Below are 19,546 nucleotides of genomic sequence, written 5' to 3'. Positions count from 1 at the left end.
GATGTCTTTTCAAAAGTCCTTATTGTTCTGTAGAGGCACAAGGAGACACACAGAGTGCAATACAGTGAAGTGCTACACATTTAGAATTATTGATGAATGAACTACAATGTATGTGTGCCAACCAGTCTTATCTGGTTTTATAAAACTCATGCTGCAGTAAGAAAGGTGTGATCTCATCTCTTCTGTGCAAGAATGACACCTGCCCACCAAGTTTCCGTTGGGGGAGTTAGACGGTTGACTACAAAAGGTGGTGAGGTGGGGGGATCACTGTTCAGCTTTCTGCACAACAACCATGATCTACGCATACTGCATTGTATTCTTCTTTCAGCTGCTCTCCCTCGCTGGTAAGATACAATTCTTATCAAAGTTATTGCTAGTTTTTAAGGATTATAACTGATTTGTTAAAGAAGCCTTTTTAATGGCTGGAAAGTTGGAATAAAGTATCTCATTTTGCTTTTTTCATTCCGTAATAATAATAATAAGAACAATACTAATTTGTTGAGGGTTTTGTACTTTGTAATCTGTGTATTAATATACCTTCTCTGCTGATGTAAGGGGCCTCTGAGAGTGGCATCGTGGGTGGGAGAGTTGCGAAGCCTCACTCCAGACCCTACATGGCATCTCTCCAGGTTGATGGAGCACATACATGTGGCGGGATACTTATTCGGGAGGACTTTGTTCTAACTGCAGCACACTGCAAGTGAGTGAGTGTATTATGCATCAATGCAGAATCATAGAGCCAAAAGAAAACAATGATTTTTATGTCACAATTAACAATTCAATGGGTACTAATTATTTGCATTTAAATAATTGTTTTTTTTTCCCATAACTGAATATTTGTCATTTACAAAGGATGTGTAAATTACTTTTAAAGCTTTTGGTGGAACAAGTTTAATGTTGTATTATTATTATTATATTACATGTATGTTTGTCATAGCCTGGGGTCAAGAAAAATACATTAAATTTGCTATCAGGGTTCTTAATTGTTAACACTTCTTACAAAGTAATTTGTATTTCTAAGTCATTGCAGTTATAGTAAACTTTATCATCAATGTTTTCATTCCCTTTCAAAGTGTGAAGTGCTAAATATAATGAAGTATGTAATATTTCTACATTATTTCTTCTCTTGTTTGTCAGAGATCCGTCCCTGAGAGTGGTACTTGGAGCACATGACATAGGCAAGAAAGAGAAAAGTCAGCAATGGATCCAAGTGGCAAAGTACCATCCACATCCGGATTACACTGGAAAATACGACAACGATATCATGTTACTGGAGGTAAAATAAAACTGTGTAAAAGTTAATATCAAAACCCATCACAGTTTAATTTTATTGTAATATCTTATGTAGAGTTAGAGCCGCACGAGGTGATTTCACACATTTGCACGAAAGGATGTGGGAGTGAACTGCTTCACATAAAAACCTCAATCTTGCTTTAAGAGGACACAAACACACACACACACACACACACACACACACACACACAAAGAAAACATAAAAAATGAAATACACTGTTCTCTTTCACAGCTAAAAAAAAACGCCACACTGAACAGGTATGTGAAGGTCATCGGACTACCGAAGAAAGACGGGAAAATCCCAGCCAACATTAAATGTGCCGTTGCTGGCTGGGGCCGAACTGGATCCAATAAACCGGCATCAACAGTACTGAGGGAGGCCACGGAGAAGATGCAATTCAGCTTTGAGTGCAAAAATATATGGGGAGAATACTTCAATCCTGCTCACATGCTATGCACCAAATTTAACAAAAAGAACGGAGGGGTTTGCCAGGTAATCTAACAGTATTTGAAGCAACAAAATACATCAATAATGCTGAAAACATGGAGAAAACTGTTTCCTTTTATTAATCAAGTGTAAGCAAGTGTAATCTTTATTTGTTTTGCAGTCTACTCAATCAACTTTCTGTTGTGTTTCTCTCAGGGTGACTCCGGTGGACCACTTATCTGCAACAGCAAGCCTCAGGGTTTAACAGAATATACCTTGGAAAGCAATTGTAATGATCCCAAGTATCCCCATGTCTTCACTAAAGTCCACGTCTTCCTCCCCTGGATTAAGGAAGTGATGAAGGGTTTGGGGAATGTTGCATGAGCCACTTTTCAGAGGCCAAGAATGATGTCCTTTCTTCACTTGCTTATTAAATATCATGGTAAACATTTTGAGAATTAATCTTAGTCTTAGTTTTGAAAAAGAAAAAAAAAAAAAAAATCATGAAACTGGTATGTGTAAATGATTTGCATGTGAACAAATACAACTGATTGTACAAAAAAAACATGGAATTAAAAACTGTGATTTAACACAAAATCTTGCTGTACATTTACAACATGTGCCTCAAGCATGTTTCTTCATTTCTGATATGTGCTTAACTCCCTTTTGCAAAATTCACAAGTTTAAGTCTTTACATAACAGCAGATGAAAAAGGATTTGCATAAAGAAACGTCAGTGAAAAACAATGAGCGGGCGGGCGGGGGGGTGTGATGGTTTCATTGTGGTGTAAAAGCCCAGAGGCATCAGGGTCAAACCACAGACCGTCGCTGTTGCGTTCACAGCTCGTCAGTCATAGTGCAAACTTTTGAAGTTGAACCGTTTTCTGTCTGTGAAACCCGCCATCTGTAGAGAAAGTGAAAGGAACAGTTCGCCTTAAAATAAAAGCCTCGTCCTCATCAGTCACAACTGAATTCAGTTTTTTTAGGTGAAGATTTCCTTTTTACCGAAACAGAAATAAAAGACTGGAAATGTAAAACTCACCTGACTTGGATCCCTTGTGAAATATCTCTTCTCTATTACCTGTTAAGAGATAAATACAAATAAATGAAATACAAAATAATTCAAACAAATACAAAACTCAAACACCCATATGTGCATTGAAACAGAACGTTGTACTAAAAATGTTTGAAGTTACCCACTTGACTGTAAATGTTAACTGTTAATTCAATGACAAATTTGGTACAACACAATAATACAGGGAATCACATGATGTTCTTACTTCTGTCTAACAAGTATCTTTTTTTGTGTTAGTATGTTAAACTTTTAAAAAACAACTTTATTCTTATTCTTAGTATAAAAAAGTAACTAGACCTACTTTTTGGAAGTTATTTTATATACTGTAATATTCACATTGATATTCATCTTACCAACAAAAATAATTGTTACACCACTTCCCTCAACGTAACACTATGATTTGAGCATACATATCAAATTATTGTAAATTAAATAATTAATGTCAATGTTGGCAGTTATTAAATACATATTTAGATTAGAGGAGGCTGAATGACATTTGTCTACATGGTAAACAATCTGATGGTTTATGCTCCTCAGTAGATCCACACCACAAAGATGTAAGTGTGTATACGAATAATAATCTTATTAGCATACTGTATTTATTGTAAAGAGAATCTCTACAGAAACAGGAAATAACAGCATGTCTCATCAGAGATCTCTGGTTTTCTCACCTTGTCAAAGAACCTGCTGAGCTTCACTGCGTTTGATGTTCCTGCAGCGAGGTATCTCGGGTTTGTGCAGTCCTGTGAAAACAAAATAGCACTTCAGCCACTAATCTCAGAGAGCCTTTTCTTTCTCAGGTGAAATCTCACAGCTCTACGTGTAGAGTGTGTATGTGGTGGTAGCTTCTCTCAAATTGTTCTGATGGCATATGTTTTTCTTTGTATAAAAAAATAAACATCTCTAATATAAACTTGCCGTGTATTGCCGTCTGCCTCTGTCTCCAAAGTCACAGATTTTCAAATTATAAACATAGCGGCTAGTGTTACTATAGGTCTTGTTTGCTCTCTCTTTTGTGTACCAGATGCTAAATTCCACTCAAGCATTGCAGCTTTCATTGTAACGGTCTTGGTATAGTCCAACAATGTTTTTGTGGAACAGCTCTGTAACAGAGACCGATGTTTGAATGCCAATAAGCTGCTATTTCAACACATAGATGAATGTTACAGATTCCATGTTTGAAATGCGCTTAAGGTCAGAGCTTGTAGGAATGAAAAAGTTGACGTACGAGATTGATCTCCTCTGCATTGAAGTCTTCAGACAGGAAGGCCGTCCGAGTGAGAACTTCACTGCGTTTGTTCTCTGCGATCTGATCGAACTTGGTGCCGATCAGCAGCAAAGGCACCGCGTTCTCAGCAAACTGCTCTCTGTCATAGTCACTGCTGGAAGAAAAGAATATGATCTTAACTCCCCAGTATCCAACATTTTCAAGGACAATTTAATATCTTTAACTTTGACAAACTGTGTCAGTGTGAATACTGTATATATTGTCTACTTACCCGTTTGAGACGATGACTCCTGTTGGAGAAGAATCTTTGTTTAAAGCTTCTAGTGACCAGCGGTAGAGATTCTGGGAGGATTTCTTATTTGTTAAATCGTGCACCAACATAATTCCTGAAAAAAAAAATGACACATCCAAATATTAGAACCTCTAATGAATTCAGATTGTTTTAAAATTATCATATGAAATCGTCTTTACCATTAACTGAATTATAGAAGACAGCTCTGGTGCTTTTGATACTGCTAGCACTGCCAACAGATCCTCCGACATCCCAGAGTTCAATGTAGTAGGTTTTCTCCTCCGGGGTTCCCTCCTTATAGTCCTGGACCTGTAATTGAATAGTTATTTTAATCCTTTGATTAGTTTTATTTAAGATGATGAATGTTTTGAATCATCAGGGGAGCAAAGTAACTAAGTACATTTACTCAAATACTGTACTTAAATACTATTTCCAGGTACTTGTACTTTACTCACTAAGTATTTCCATTTTCTGCTATTTAATACTTCTACTCCACTACAATTCAGAGGCAAATATTGTACTTGTGATTCAGATTAATAATACTAAATATAAACAACAAATAAATGATGATGCATTATCATAAGTTAAGATGTATTGATCCACGGACGGACAGCTACCCAGCAGTATATAAAGTAAGTAAAATAAGCTCCACCTTTACCAGATGCAACATTTAAGAGATTTTATTATATTACTATGAATTACTAATATAATACACATTATTCTGAAATGGGCCATTCTGCATAATGAGTCCTACTTATATTTTGATGCTGATACTTTTGTACTTTTACTTACATTAAAAAATGAATGCATGACTTTAACTTGTAACAGAGTATTGTTTTTCACTGTGGTATTGCTATTTCTTTTCTAAATACCACTATGAATCATATAATTATGTATTAGACTAATATTAAGCATGTTTTCCAGTCAGTTGGACCATGTATGGTTCCAACATTTCAGCCTTTACAAATGTTGTTATTTAAAAGGTTGTTGTATGAAGTATATACAGTATATAGTTTATCTGAGGTTAACTTAAAAGACCAGCAGCATCATCTCAATCAAATTTTATAAATTAGGTGTTTGACCTGCTTACCCGTACATCCACAGAGCAACCAACAGTCCATGATGGATTTCCTAACACCTGATTCTGACATAGCAGATGGACCAAGGAAGAATTGCCCACCCCTGCAAAAGACAAGAAATGTGGGTTGATGACTGACAGTTTTGATGGGATCAGTAAAAACTGTATCATCTGTATAATAAAAAAAAATTTGTGGCTTCTAGTCTTGATGTAATAAGATAAGGTAAGATAGATTCCCGAAGGAAAGTTGTCTTGGACCACACCAATTCAATTTCAATTCAATTCAATTAAATTTGCTTTATTGACATGACTGTCAGATGAACAATATTGCCAAAGCGTCAATTCAATAATAAAAAATAAATAAAAAAAGAACAAAATAAAAACAAACAAACATATATATATACATATATACAATTCATTAAGCACATTACAATATATAGATATTTAAAAAGAACATGCATGTAAATGGGAGAAAACCATAAAGAAGTAATTCATGTTTGTTGTGTCAATAAAACAAACAAACAAATAAAAAACAATTAATAACAATATATTGCAATATCAAAGGATAAATGTAAAAAATAAAAATTAAAAAATGAAGTAGATGAGTAAATAAAAGGCAGAGTGTGCGTTACATCTATTAGGCTATGTGTTGTTGTTGTGGTTGTCTCTTAGGCTGTGACATGCACTGACATATCCTGCAGCTTCTATGGTGATGACATTATTTTCTCCAAGTAGATGTTGTATTTCATTTTGGTCAGAGAGGGAATCAAAATCTTGGAGTTTACATTTAACTTTTGTAATGATTGTTTTCCTAACTTCTTCATATGTGCTACATTATAGCAGGAAATGTCTCTCTGTCTCCACCTGTCTCTGTGGACAGAACTGACACAGCCTGTCTTCTCTAGGCAGCCAGGTCTGTCTCTCTCTCTCTACCTGTCTCTCTGGTGTCCACCTGTCTCTGTGGACAGAGCTGACACAGCCTCTCTCTCTGTCTCCACCTGTCTCTGTGGACAGTACTGACACAGCCTGTCTCTCTGTCTCCACCTGTCTCTGTGGACAGTACTGACACAGCCTGTCTCTCTGTCTCCACCTGTCTCTGTGGACAGTACTGACACAGCCTGTCTCTCTGTCTCCACCTGTCTCTGTGGACAGAGCTGACACAGCCTGTCTCTCTCTCCACCTGTCTCTGTGGACAGTACTGACACAGCCTGTCTCTCTGTCTCCACCTGTCTCTGTGGACAGTACTGACACAGCCTGTCTCTCTGTCTCCACCTGTCTCTGTGGACAGAACTGACACAGCCTGTCTCTCTGTCTCCACCTGTCTCTGTGGACAGAGCTGACACAGCCTGTCTCTCTCTCCACCTGTCTCTGTGGACAGAACTGACACAGCCTGTCTTCTCTAGGCAGCCAGGTCTGTCTCTCTCTCTCTACCTGTCTCTCTGTCTCCACCTGTGTCTGTGGACAGTACTGACACAGCCTGTCTCTCTGTCTCCACCTGTCTCTGTGGACAGTACTGACACAGCCTGTCTCTCTGTCTCCACCTGTCTCTGTGGACAGAACTGACACAGCCTGTCTCTCTGTCTCCACCTGTCTCTGTGGACAGAGCTGACACAGCCTGTCTCTCTCTCCACCTGTCTCTGTGGACAGAACTGACACAGCCTGTCTCTCTGTCTCCACCTGTCTCTGTGGACAGAGCTGACACAGCCTGTCTCTCTCTCCACCTGTCTCTGTGGACAGAACTGACACAGCCTGTCTTCTCTAGGCAGCCAGGTCTGTCTCTCTCTCTCTACCTGTCTCTCTGTCTCCACCTGTGTCTGTGGACAGTACTGACACAGCCTGTCTCTCTGTCTCCACCTGTCTCTGTGGACAGAACTGACACAGCCTGTCTTCTCTAGGCAGCCAGGTCTGTCTCTCTCTCTCTTTACCTGTCTCTCTGTCTCCACCTGTGTCTGTGGACAGAACTGACACAGCCTGTCTTCTCTAGGCAGCCAGGTCTGTCTCTCTCTCTTTACCTGTCTCTCTGTCTCCACCTGTCTCTGTGGACAGAGCTGACACAGCCTGTCTTCTCTAGGCAGCCAGGTCTGCCTGTCTCTATGGCCAGGCTGTGATCACTGAGTCTGTACATAGTCAATGTATGTACATATGCTATAAAGTTACTACAGCTGATTACAAGACAATGAAGCTCCTGTATAGAATAACCAGACTCCATTGTAAAAACAGGTAAGTGACACATATCCTTCATTTCCATCAAAACATATATCTTGTAGAACATCAGTAAACATCTTTAACGACCTGTTGGGTGTCACTTTTTAATTCGGCTATATAAAATTTCGACCTTTAGTGTCGATTCGTCTGATAATAAACAATCAAATGCACTTTATGTTGACAGAGCCACCAGGATTACAACAGACTTTGGCAAGAGTCTGTGGTCCTTTTAATCAAAGATTACAAGGGTTAAAAACAGATCGATGTGTACTCTCAACACACAAATGCATTTAGAAATAAGCATACACACTCATATTAGAGTCTGAATTGCAAAAAAATGCCCCTTAACTTACCAGAATCTCCTAAAACTAATACTTTAACCCTGTCAAGAGAAGCCATTTCTTTCTGTGACAGCGACGTCACCGGAAGTAAACAAGTGTAAACCCCGCCTCCAAATATTAATACTCTAATCTGATTGGTTCTTCTTCTTCTTCGGCAGGAAGCAGCGCTATTCGTCAAAACACATGTCAATCAAAAAATCCTCTGCTCCTATTGGCTAATAGGGAGAAACAGGAAAACCTTTTGTTGCCGCTTTAGTTTTATTTCCGGTGTTGTCTTCTCAAACATGAAGCATGAAGCATGCTAGCTAACCTTTAAAGATTCAGAAGTACTTAATGTGTTCAGAGACATAGTCAGCGTCCTCTCTGAGATGACCTAAGGAAGCGGTGGCTTCTCTGGAGTGTCGGTGGATCATAACATTAAAGAGTATCTGGTGAGTTTAACTTCATTTGAGCTGCAACGTTAAGTTTAGCTAGTGAGTTAGCATCAGGTAGCATCGCCAAGCTAAATGTAAATAAGACCTCAGATGATGTCTTACTGGTTAAAGCGACTTTAACTTTACCAGCTAACTCTAGTGTCATCACCAGTAGTTAACGTTGCAGCCAACTTGCTGTAGTAGTCACTGCTAGTTTATTGTTTTTCTCTCGAGTTAGCTGACATTAAGCTACTGTAAGTTAAGTTGCTATTATCCAACAGCTAGTTTAGCTGTCAGTGTAGTCAGATCTGTAAGTATTAACTACCACTTCCTATGTTAAGATAAGATAAGATCAGATATTCCTTTATTAGTCCCTCTGTGGGGGGATTTGCAGTGTACAGCAGCAAAAAACAAGATGCATCAGCTAACACAGTAAAAAAGAGCCACACAAAGTGTAACAAAAGTATAAAAAAGGAGCATTATATACAGTATTGACAATAAACAAGACTATTAATAAAATTGCACAAGTCGAAAATGATATTGCACAGTGAGAATTAAATGAAATTCCACCTTAACACATAGCAACACTTGTCTACCACTTTAGCAGGGAAAGGATCAAGTAAAGATGAAGGAGTTTTATTCGTAAAATGTGATTTTCTCTCCCTTCAAATTTCCATCAGTGTATCCATGCTGCACAATCTTTCATTTCCCTCTAAATTTAACCAAATCTCCCCTTTAGTCTATGAGGGATAAAGGTTGCTAACCTGCTGATTTATGCTTAGCAAAGTCTCTGGTGCTTCTTCCCTGCCCTATTATACCCAAAGTTTCTGCCTGCCGTCTCAGATCTTTACTCAGCAAGTCTCATTTCTCTCCACAGCAGAAGATGATAGAACCAGAGCTACTGACTGAGGTCCCTGCAGCACTCAAGCGGCTAGCCAAGCAGGTCGTGAGGGGTTTCTACGGAGTGGACCATGCCTTGGCCCTGGATGTGCTCATTCGCAACCCATGTGTACGTGAGGAGGACATGCTGGAGTTGCTCAAGTTTGATCGTAAGCAGCTGCGCTCAGTGCTCAACACCCTGAAGGCAGACAAGTTTGTCAAGTGCCGAATGAGAGTGGAAACGGCCCCCGATGGCAAGACAACACGGCACAATTACTACTTCATCAACTACAGGTGGTTATCTTCTTTTTGGTTTGCATTGCGACTGTGCAGATAATAGACACAACAACTTCCTGTTATTAATGGGTAGAGTTTTGGAGGAGTTTGGAAGAATAAGAGGTGGGAGGCATTCTGTCAGCATTCAATCACCTTCTGACCTCACCCCTTTCTATTTGAACACATTTTACCTACATGTTAACCTGTATGAGAGAATGTTAGAACACGGTTTGATTAAGTAGAATGACCAACCATTCAGGAGGCCCTCAAAATGTAACCTGATATTGACCGGGAAAGCTTGCAGAGTTCGCAGCTGCAAATCTATTGTTCTTCCTGAATCCAGCTGTGTCATTTGATATGACACTGATATAGTTGGATGCAAAGAAGAACTACAGGCTATTTCAGCTTAGATTTCTAGTTTCCTCCTCTGGGTAGCCAGGGGGCGTGCTCTAGATGGTGCTCAAAAACTCAATCAAGAGCTTCCTTTTTCTCTTCGCTTGTATTGCAAACTAGCTACGTTTCCAACAGCAAAATTGGCATCCCAAAATATGAGTGCAGAGGATGTTGTAGACGAGGATACATTTTACAGTGTTTTGGTTGACTTTGATATTCAGCCGTATTTATTCGAACCAGAGTATACAGCCGAAGAAATGCAGACATATTTCTTACATAAAAGAAAATGCATCCTCCCATGTCAACATGTTACATACTGTATAGCTTTACCAACCTGATTTTTTTTAGGGTACTGGTCAACGTGGTCAAGTATAAATTAGATCATATGCGGCGGCGCATAGAGACAGATGAGCGAGACTCCACCAACCGTGCCTCCTTCCGCTGCCCCTGCTGCTTCTCCACCTTCACCGACCTCGAGGCCAACCAGCTGTTTGAACCCATGACAGGTAAAAAAAATGAATTATCTACAGCTGTGTTGCACTTTGGTGGTGTTGATTATTAATATACTTGAATATGAAAAAAGTATTTTGGCAGTTCAGTGCTGCCTGACAAGGTTGCTGTCTCTGGAGAAGACGCTGACAGCTCTCTTTCAAAGAAGTCACAGTCAAATGAGCGCACTAGCATTGTGCAGTTGTCTGTGCTAGGAAGAAAAATGAATTGGAGATGAGTCAAAGAACATTGAAATGTGATCTCAAGACCTGTCAAGTATTTCAACACTAACATCACATACAATCGAATGCTTCCATATTGCCCAAACTGAAAATTGTCTTTAAGCATATTTGAAATGACTTTCTATCACAACAAAAGGCCTGAATTATAATCTAATTCTCACCCTACCTCAATAGAGGCTGGCATCTGTCCAAAACCTTGCTTCTCAATGGGAATCACATCACTCACATGTTGTTTATGCACGTGTTTGACATGTGAGTCACAGAAGCTACCAGAAAGTCTTAATCATCTGAGGCAGAGTGTGGGTGCAGATATGCAGAATTCAAAGTGAAGATACAGCTAAATAACCATGGCATTGGGGTAGATGTAGACTCACACTTGACTTTGAAGTCCATTGATAAAACCAAGCCTTGACCAACTCTCTTAAGTCACCAGTGCTTTCTCAGTTGAGTAGGAATCAGGTAGGCCTACTGAAGTCTGCAAGGCTTCTGTTTAATCATTCACAACTTTAGCTTACATGCTATATTAACGTTGTTATAGAAATAGTTTTGTATTAAAGGCCTAAGAAAAGCTACACTCTGTACTAAAACTATTTAGCAAGATCTGAGGGGAGTTGTAATCCAGTTTCCTCTCATTTCAAATAACACATTTCTTGATTATGTAAGAGGGTCTGACTAAAAGACTGTGGCGTATCATTGAATTTAATTTTCTGCAAGTTGTCTACCCAGAATTTCTGGGTACGGTGATTAAGATTTGCTTCATGTTGTTTGCTGAAAATGCATGAAAATGTGCATTTAAGTGGAATGATAATGCGACAGAAGAATATTGTGCTTGTGATGAGGATTGTATGTGTTCCCTCCCTCTTAACTGTCTTCATTCACAAACTGCATTCATTCTTGAGTCTGTCAGAACGAAGCACCGTGCTCATACATCGTCTGCCAATCCGGAGGTTGATTACCAGTCAACCAGCACCGTTGCTAGGAAACAGAGAGCTTGTGCTACACAAGCGTTTAAAACACGCCACCAGCCTGAAGAGCACTGATTTGCTGCCCACTGGTTGAAAGATTCAAAGCCTGTTTAACCTCTGACCACCAAGTTAAACCACTAGAGGTCAGCAAAGACTAGATTTTCAGGGGGTGTCAAGTTACTCTTTAAATATAAATCTCTGTTTTCATTGGACACATAATTGGTGTTGATAGTTGATTTGACTGGATGGGAATCTGAAAACTAAGGTTGTGGTATTGCTACCATCTTATTGAATAAGAATCCCATATTGAATCTGAAGTCTTTGAATTTGTGTAGTGTTTTGCAGTCGGGACCACCACATATTTTTTCAACTGTCCTGATCATTTTTTTTCTTCTTCCTTGTTTGCTGGGATGCTGAGCTGCAGCTCAAGTTACTGCAGCTGCTGAAATATATGTGATACTCTTAAAATACTGTAAAATTCTTCTTAAAGCTAGTCATCTGAATTGGATCATCATTGAATTGATCCAGATCGATGTACCCCTGTAAAGTAGATGAATATAATCAGCTTCCCAGATCCTCAGACAACATGCTAAAGTCTTACTGGATATGTTAGCCTGAATTGCAACATAAAACTAGTTTGAGGAAAGAAAATGCACACTACAATGACACTGGATAAGTACATTTGATAGCCAGTGTAAATAACATGCTGGCAAAAGCTTCCTGGTACTGTTTTGTAACCATCAGCATCTTCCTGCATTTCTAAACATCTTGCCAATTCCTTTGCTCTTGTCTCTTATTTCAACATATCTGCTGTGGAGGCAGTAACCCTGCCTGCACCCTGACAGAGGTTGACAAAAAGAGTAGCTGGAGCTCACATAGTGGTAGTCTGATGGACTGGTTGCTTCTTCAGGGCCAGCAACACTCAGTTTGACCTCACAGGGATGGGAAATGACATTACTGGTCTTCCAGCTCATTCTGACCCACAAAGGAGAGCCGGAAAGCCTTCAGCTCTGGATTTTCACACTTTGCTGTGTGAATGTACCGTCCTCTCTTTGTAGGACATGCATGTTTTTACTCATTCCACCTGACATGTCGGTCCACTCGTCAACACTTTGGCTGAAAAATAGTTGTTTTTAAGTTGTGCATAAAATGTTACCTTCTTTTACCATTTCTTCTTCTTGCACATGTAGCAACACACACACACACACACAGACACACACACACACACACACAGAGAGAGACATAGACACAAGGCAGACATGGGGTCTGTGTAATGCTGGAACACTTCCCATTATTGAAACTGAAATCAGCCAGAGAAGCAGATGGCCGTACATGCCCTTCTCTTACTGGTAGGAAGCAAGTCCCAGAGCCCAAAGCAAATACCATGCTATGCAAAAATTATCCACAGAAAAACATCGGCCTGCAGCATCACTAACAACAAGGCATTGTTGTTTTTGGGTAGCAGTGCACTTCCAGTTAAGTGGAACTGAGGTATCGCAGGATTGGTAACAAATTCCCCATGTCAATCATAAAAGTGGAAATACTGTTTATAGTCGCTAGGACTGCCCCCCTAGTTGAATAATCGGTCATTTTGGTCTAAGATTTCTTTAGTTGGTTAGTCGTTTTTATGCTTTTTTCATGCGGAATGATTTATTTCGAAGAAACTTATGAGCACATCTCTAGTAAATACAAGATTTAAAGTGGTGCTTTTGTGTGATTCTTTGTGGAGATACTCAGTTTTACAGATCTGTTGATTAAATCAACTAGTCGATTAGTCGAATTCATGAGTGTTGAGGCTCAGACACACCAAACCGACATCAGAGAATTAGCTGCGACGAAGGCCGACTGTTGCGTCGCCTCACGTCGCCTTTGTCTTGGCCGACAAGTTGCATTTGAACACACCTCAAAGACTACAGACAACGGCCAGTTAACACGTAGGTTCTGCGTCTGCGTGAGAGGAAATAACTCTCCACGCCAGCAGGTAGCGGTGGTAGTCTGTATTAGTCATTCAAAAAGGGAGACTGGGAGACCGAGGACGGCGGATATACAAGCCGTTGTTATGATAGCCTGAGGTGAATGCAATGCCTAATAGACATGTCCCAAGATTGTGGGTAACACGGTACATGCTTTGGCCTGGTCAGGTATCAGAACATCCCCTCTTACTTGTTTTAAACATAGTTCTCTCTCAACCCACAGGTACATTTCGCTGCACCTTCTGCCAGACGGAGGTAGAGGAGGACGCGTCTGTCTGTCCTGACGGCAGGACGCTAGTGGCACGCTTCAACGAGCAGATCGAACCCATCTACGCGCTGCTACGTGAGACTGAAGACGTCAACTTGTCCCAGGACCTGCTGGAGCCTGAGCCTGCTGAGATTCCTGCCCTCAAACAGAGGTCAGCTTCAGACTACTTACTACTTATAAATACTTATTCCCCCCAGTCAGCATCACGCCAGTCCTCCAGAGTCCCATCCTGGAGCAGTTTCACTGACCACAAAGGGGAGTTCACCTCTGCTAACTGCAATAATGGCATCGGTGATACTGGCTCAACTTAATAACTGTTTGTGCCACAATGGATTTCTATTCTATTAAGCCACAGTAATGAAACATGTTCAGCTTGAAAACATTACACACTCAATTTTTCATGTTAACACCTATTAATTAAACTACTGAAGATCATTGTTTAAAGGGTATTTACCGAATCTTTCCTCTAGCCGTGACCGTGCTGCTGCAGCAGCCGGAGCAAACCTAGCCGGCCCGCATCGTGAAGCCTGGTCCAACAAAGGCTCATCTTATGCTGACATGTACACCCAGAATGTGGTTATCAGCATGGAGGAGCAGGAAGACCAGCTTAAGAAGGCTAGCGAAGGCAAGGCACCCAAGGAGAGGCCCGTGTGGTTGACCCAGAGCACCGTGCAGGGTGCTTACAGCGAGCCAGACGTCCTCAAGACCCGTAAGTGTTCTTGCAAATACCCATCAAGCACTAACCAGTTAATATATAGCACTCACACCTTTCTGATGGCAAAAGTGTTTGTTTGTTAAAAAAAAAATACATCAACATCAGACACATTTTTTGGAGGACGACACAATTTTGTGGTTAGTAGTTTGAAGAATTATATAATGTTTAGGGCTGTCAAAGTTAACACGATAACACCTTAATGCAAATTTGTTTTAATGCCGCTAATTAAATTTAAACGCAACTTGCGATTTTTAGGTCGTAGCGGGCTCATAAAGCAAGCATATTTGTCCACTTCCATGTTGATAAGAGTATTAAATACTTGACAAATCTTCCTTTAAGGTACATTTTTAACAGATAAAAAAATTGTGATTCAATTTTTATTTTTTTATTTTAATTTGCGATTAATCGAGATGAACTATTTTGAATCAATTGACAACCCAAATAATACATACACCTACCGCCATCTTGGTTAACCATAGTGGAAAAAAAATATACAAAATCAACATTCATAATTTGACTCTAATACATACTAATATATGCATATCTACATTCTTCACAAAAATGTCCTTCACACATTAAATAACAGACTTGTCAAGAATCGCTGAATTAATGTTGCACCCAAAGTAACGCCTCATTAGTGTAGTTGTTGTTGTTTTCTTTTCATTTCAAGCAAATTCTCTGCCGTCAGCAACCTCCGGGTCTGAAAAGTGAAGCCAAGGCGAAAGTGTCTTAAACTTTCTAACAGCCAGCAGGGGGCGACTCCTCTGGTTGCAAAAAGAAGTCTGATTGTATAGAAGTCTATGAGAAAATAACTCTACTTCTCGCTTGATTTATTACCTCAGTAAACATTGAAAACATGAGTTTATGGTCTCAATCACTAGTTTCAAGTCTTCTTCAATACAGCATGATGTTCATTTAGTAAATTATAGTCCCATTTAGAGTCAAATAGATCATAAAGCAGGGGATGCTTTAGGGCGTGGCTACCTTGGTACCCTTTCACAGTGTGTTTTCAGTTAATGAAAATTAATTCTAACATTTTGGTCGCAATAATGTCTTATTCAGCTTTCGGTTGTACTTAGCTGCACCCTCTTGTGTCACTTCTGGTTGCAAAAACCCAAGATGGCGACGGTTAAAATGCCAGAATCGAGGCTTCAAAATGGCAGTCCACAAACGTCCACTTCATATATACAGTCTAGGATTCTCTGCCACCTCCCACTCCATGAGACAGAAGACGTGTCATTTGAAATGACATTCCCTCCCACTCTCAGATGCTGTTGTCACTGTCATTAATTATAAATGCTATTGCCCGTCCATGGTGAGGCTTGCTGAATGCACTGGGTTTTCCAGCAGTAAAATGCTGATCGGATGGACAGAGATGAGCCCAATCCCGACCCACACCTTTGACTGCTCTTCTATGACCTTAAATTCCAATCCCTGTTTGTAGTCAAAACAGGCTGTTACAGGTCAACCCAGGTTATCTCCCTGTGTCAGAGATTCTGACATTGTTTCTCCACCCAAGGGCATGCAGCAATCAGGCCTGGCCAGACTCCCACTGAACCATAATTGCTTAATTGAAATAATCAGAGGCTTGATTAGTGCATGGCTGAGCAAGGATTGCTCATTAATAAAATCCATTCCTGTGGAAATTGCATGACTTATGCCTTCTGGGCGTCCTGTCTCTGAGGTGTGTCTCTGTGCATCCGTCTGTAATGATCTTGTTGCCCTTTGGAACCTGGAAACAGACATGACAGCTGCATGTGACGTGGTTTAAATACAGTTTTTGTGCAGATGCTGAGCTGCAATAAGCAATGTTTGATGAGGCTGTGAGATGGTAGCCTATATTGCATCATAGGATCTTGATGTCTTGTTCCAGGCACAATTTTGGAAATACTCAGAAATGTTTTAAATGTTCTGAAGTTACAAGAAAGAACAATTTCAGAGGTAATTGTTTTGTTTCCACAGGTGGAGAGGTTGTACCCGGAGCCCAGGATGGAGCAGCCGGTCTTGGTATTGGTCAGGAAGATGAAAACGAGGAAGTGATGCGCGCCCTGCTCATCCATGAGAAGAGAGGTGCGGCGGGAGCAGGTGGAGGCGGAGGCGGAGGCGGCGCGAGCGCTGCAACCAAGGGGCTTGCCTCCACCAAAGCCAAAGCCAACGCCAGCGACTCAGATAGCGACACCAGCGAATCGGACGACGACTCTCCCTCAGCTCCTCCCCCCGCCACGGCCGCTCCGCATCGTGCCGCCGAGGAGGAGGAAGAGGACGACGATGAATTTGAGGAGGTGGGGGACGAGCCCATGGTGATGGTCGGAGGCCGACAGTTCACATACCGAGAGGTCAGCCAGAGGCCGGAGCTGGTGGAGCAAATGTCTGCGCAGGAGAAGGAGGCATACATTGAAATGGGACAAAACCTCTTCCAGGACATGTTCTTCTGAGCACACACGCATATATACACACACATTTACACACACATTATCAACAGTTTCTGAAAGTATACTTCTGCTGTCTCACACCGTCGGTGTTGACATCTGAGGTTTGTGGACACAACTTCTCAAGAAGAAAACAAGATGCTGCTCAAGAAGTATTTACAGTCGGCTTCATGCTCTTATTATAAGAACCAAGGACATGCTCTGACAGTGTTGCCTAGGCGATGACACCTTTAGTATTCTGTCCTCAGTATTTTTTTATTCTCAGTCATCGGACCAGAAGGGAGCTGGCCAGCTGCAGTTTGTGCAACGAGTGCCAATTTGTTTTTTTGTTAGTCCGTTTTATTTTCATTTCAGTTTAACAGGCCGTCAGTCATGTTTTAGCCGTGTTTTCCAGTCACGCATCTCTCATTCATCCGACGGGCTAAATACGCTTCAAATGTAATCAGTACAGCTGTCTATGCTTCGTGCTTCAAGTCTATTTTTCTCTACATTGATTGTGCATTTAGTCGTGAGTACTTCTAAAAGACGCCTGAGTGCAGAGCAGTGCCGTGGTTGAACGTAAGCAGTGTGAAGGACTGGAGCTGCTGCTGTTGTGAAGACGAGGTGTTGGGCCCAATATTTTCTGTTTTTCTGAAACAAGATCAGACTGGATTTAAAGGCTCATCTCAGGCAAATGTTGAGTACAGGGGAAACAAGAGGATATGGGTGGACTGTTTACAGGAAAACATTTGTTATTCTGAACAATCTGTAATAAAAAAAGATACTGCAATATGCATGGACATATACTAATCTGTACATGGAGTGATGAAGCAATTCAGAATATAAAAGTAAGGGGGCACTGTGACATTTGTGTTCTCGGATAGAGACAGATAGAGGAGCTGCTATCATTTTAACCCTGTTCTACCAACTGGGGTCCGCGCAGACCCCAGAGGTATACTTTGTGACATATCTCACAGGTCCTTTATTTTATCATTCTAATTTTTCATGACTTTGTCAATCAATTTGTTCCTAATGACTTCATATCATATCTTCACTCACTATCAGGGGGGTAGGGGCACTATGTCAGTCATTTTGAAGGAGGCAGACACAGATGTCCTGTCTATTTTTGTCTTACACAATCTGCAAATGAACTAATTTTCCTAAAATAATAACCTGTTTGTTTAATGTTTTGAGAGGAAATAAGTTTTGCCATGATGGTTGTGTCTTACATTAGTTTATTCTTGGGGTAGGATGAGGGTTAAATGATCATTAATATCAAACAATCGAAGCACCACAAGAGACTTAAACCGTGATGAAACGAAGGTGTGCATCATTTTGAATGAATTTATTTCATTCTTCATCATATTAGCCTCATGAAAATACATTTCTTTTTAGTTTTCTGTTTGATTTTAGCCTCTGCCTCCTACTAACGTATCAAGAGGCCAATGGTCCCACCGCATTTCTCCCTCTAATGCACAAGTTATACTAATGTATCTCTCTCATTACAGTCTGGCACTAAATTCACTTACTGTACTGTAAAAGATTTTTATACCCCTCAGGTTTTTGCACTATTTGTGTGTTACAATGCCTTTCTTATACAACAGCAGCAGTAAGGAAAAGTCCTATTTAAAGGTGCTAAATGCAAGATTGGGACCGTGAGCTAGCCAGTAAGGCACGCTCACATGCACAAACATGCACGAACAGCATGCACGGTCGGCCCGGTAATGTCAACAAAGCGAGAAGAAGCTCGGATTACTACACATTGGGACTTCATTCTCTGCTCAGGTAGACGTTACTCCTCTATAGTTTTGTTTGCTGGTATATTCTCTGGATATCGTATAGAGCACCTTTAATTTATCGTCATGAAAAAAATAATATGTGCAGAATTCAAATATTTCATACAGTATCGTTTGATACTGGATTCAAATTAAAAAATTAAAATGTATGAGTTTTAAAAATCTATGATATGTAACAAATACTACCCATTGCTACTAATGAGTATTCAAAGCTAGTCAGACTAGTGCATTAGTGTGTTTTGTAATTAAGGATGCTACAGCTTAAGGCATAATCAAGATTATAGACCTGTTCATGTGTGAAAGCTTGATTTCAACAGAAATGGAGAGAAAAACATCCCACAACAGGGATAGTTTAATAGGCCTTGGGAAAAATACCATTCCACTCCATGACCTTATCCTCCCAGTGAGACCATTCCCGTCTTGTCGGGTCACATCCAGGTGACAATTATTCATTGAGGCGGTCCCTACTGGGCAAACACTCCCAGTACTACTCCAGATGTGCTCCAGCAGGATATTTTGTTATGTGGTTTTCCAAATAATGAGAGCTTTGTTGTAACCACAGTAACCCACGGCACTGGGTCACCTACTCATAATGGGGGCAGTTTCACCCCAAAGCCAAAGTCTGAATAGAGACGTGACAGACCTTTTTAAATAGAAATGTTAAATGTTACACCTGTCGTGGTGTCCGCTGCAGTAGCATTACCCCGCTCTCTGCTTGCTTTTTGAACAATATTTTAAGGCTGTAACTAACAATTATTTTCATTGTTAATTAATCTGTCTATTATTTTCTT

At 40.4% G+C, this 19,546-nt stretch overlaps 3 protein-coding genes across 6 annotated transcripts; 2 read left to right on the top strand and 1 right to left on the bottom strand.

Moving 5' to 3' along the window:
- Positions 1-216: 216 nt before the first annotated feature.
- Positions 217-2,254, top strand: LOC119499753 (granzyme B-like). The gene is made up of 5 exons (XM_037788906.1): positions 217-344; positions 556-700; positions 1,138-1,276; positions 1,526-1,786; positions 1,937-2,254. The coding sequence occupies exons 1-5, from the start codon at positions 293-295 to the stop codon at positions 2,102-2,104; spliced, it is 765 nt and encodes a 254-aa protein (XP_037644834.1). The 5' UTR covers positions 217-292; the 3' UTR covers positions 2,105-2,254.
- rabl3 (RAB, member of RAS oncogene family-like 3) lies at positions 1,826-8,041 on the bottom strand. Of its 2 annotated transcripts, none has more exons than XM_037788907.1 (8): positions 7,951-8,041; positions 5,405-5,496; positions 4,494-4,623; positions 4,294-4,408; positions 4,023-4,176; positions 3,466-3,537; positions 2,762-2,800; positions 1,826-2,623 (listed from the first exon to the last, which is right to left on the bottom strand). In XM_037788907.1, the coding sequence occupies exons 1-8, from the start codon at positions 7,994-7,996 to the stop codon at positions 2,567-2,569; spliced, it is 705 nt and encodes a 234-aa protein (XP_037644835.1). In that variant the 5' UTR covers positions 7,997-8,041; the 3' UTR covers positions 1,826-2,566. The 2 variants fall into 2 exon arrangements, with proteins under 2 accessions (XP_037644835.1, XP_037644836.1); XM_037788908.1 differs by having other exon boundaries at positions 4,023-4,173.
- A 140-nt stretch (positions 8,042-8,181) lies between these two features.
- gtf2e1 (general transcription factor IIE, polypeptide 1, alpha) lies at positions 8,182-17,759 on the top strand. Of its 3 annotated transcripts, none has more exons than XM_037788902.1 (6): positions 8,182-8,369; positions 9,226-9,524; positions 10,248-10,405; positions 13,792-13,987; positions 14,307-14,545; positions 16,514-17,759. In XM_037788902.1, the coding sequence occupies exons 2-6, from the start codon at positions 9,235-9,237 to the stop codon at positions 16,984-16,986; spliced, it is 1,356 nt and encodes a 451-aa protein (XP_037644830.1). In that variant the 5' UTR covers positions 8,182-8,369; positions 9,226-9,234; the 3' UTR covers positions 16,987-17,759. The 3 variants fall into 3 exon arrangements, with proteins under 3 accessions (XP_037644830.1, XP_037644831.1, XP_037644829.1); XM_037788903.1 differs by having other exon boundaries at positions 8,183-8,369; positions 9,232-9,524; XM_037788901.1 differs by having other exon boundaries at positions 8,183-8,369; positions 9,229-9,524.
- The last annotated feature ends 1,787 nt before the right edge of the window (positions 17,760-19,546 follow it).

Source organism: Sebastes umbrosus, chromosome 13 (assembly GCF_015220745.1).
Source record: "Sebastes umbrosus isolate fSebUmb1 chromosome 13, fSebUmb1.pri, whole genome shotgun sequence".
Lineage (NCBI taxonomy): Eukaryota > Metazoa > Chordata > Actinopteri > Perciformes > Sebastidae > Sebastes > Sebastes umbrosus.
Note: the sequence above shows the minus strand (reverse complement) of the source record. Positions and strands in the feature narration are given on the sequence as shown.

What these genes read in the sequence shown, in the direction of transcription:
- LOC119499753 (XM_037788906.1), top strand. Translation starts at nt 293, where the DNA reads ATGATCTACGCATACTGCATTGTATTCTTCTTTCAGCTGCTCTCCCTC. An exon ending in TCAGCTGCTCTCCCTCGCTG is followed by an intron (nt 345 to 555) that starts GTAAGATACAAT and finishes TGCTGATGTAAG; the next exon opens with GGGCCTCTGAGAGTGGCATC. An exon ending in CTAACTGCAGCACACTGCAA is followed by an intron (nt 701 to 1,137) that starts GTGAGTGAGTGT and finishes CTTGTTTGTCAG; the next exon opens with AGATCCGTCCCTGAGAGTGG.
- rabl3 (XM_037788907.1), bottom strand. Translation starts at nt 7,996, where the DNA reads ATGGCTTCTCTTGACAGGGTTAAAGTATTAGTTTTAGGAGATTCTG. An exon ending in ATTAGTTTTAGGAGATTCTG is followed by an intron (nt 5,497 to 7,950) that starts GTAAGTTAAGGG and finishes TGTCTTTTGCAG; the next exon opens with GGGTGGGCAATTCTTCCTTG. An exon ending in CTTCTATAATTCAGTTAATG is followed by an intron (nt 4,409 to 4,493) that starts GTAAAGACGATT and finishes TTTTTTTTTCAG; the next exon opens with GAATTATGTTGGTGCACGAT.
- gtf2e1 (XM_037788902.1), top strand. Translation starts at nt 9,235, where the DNA reads ATGATAGAACCAGAGCTACTGACTGAGGTCCCTGCAGCACTCAAGCGG. An exon ending in TACTACTTCATCAACTACAG is followed by an intron (nt 9,525 to 10,247) that starts GTGGTTATCTTC and finishes GATTTTTTTTAG; the next exon opens with GGTACTGGTCAACGTGGTCA. An exon ending in GCCAGACGTCCTCAAGACCC is followed by an intron (nt 14,546 to 16,513) that starts GTAAGTGTTCTT and finishes TTGTTTCCACAG; the next exon opens with GTGGAGAGGTTGTACCCGGA.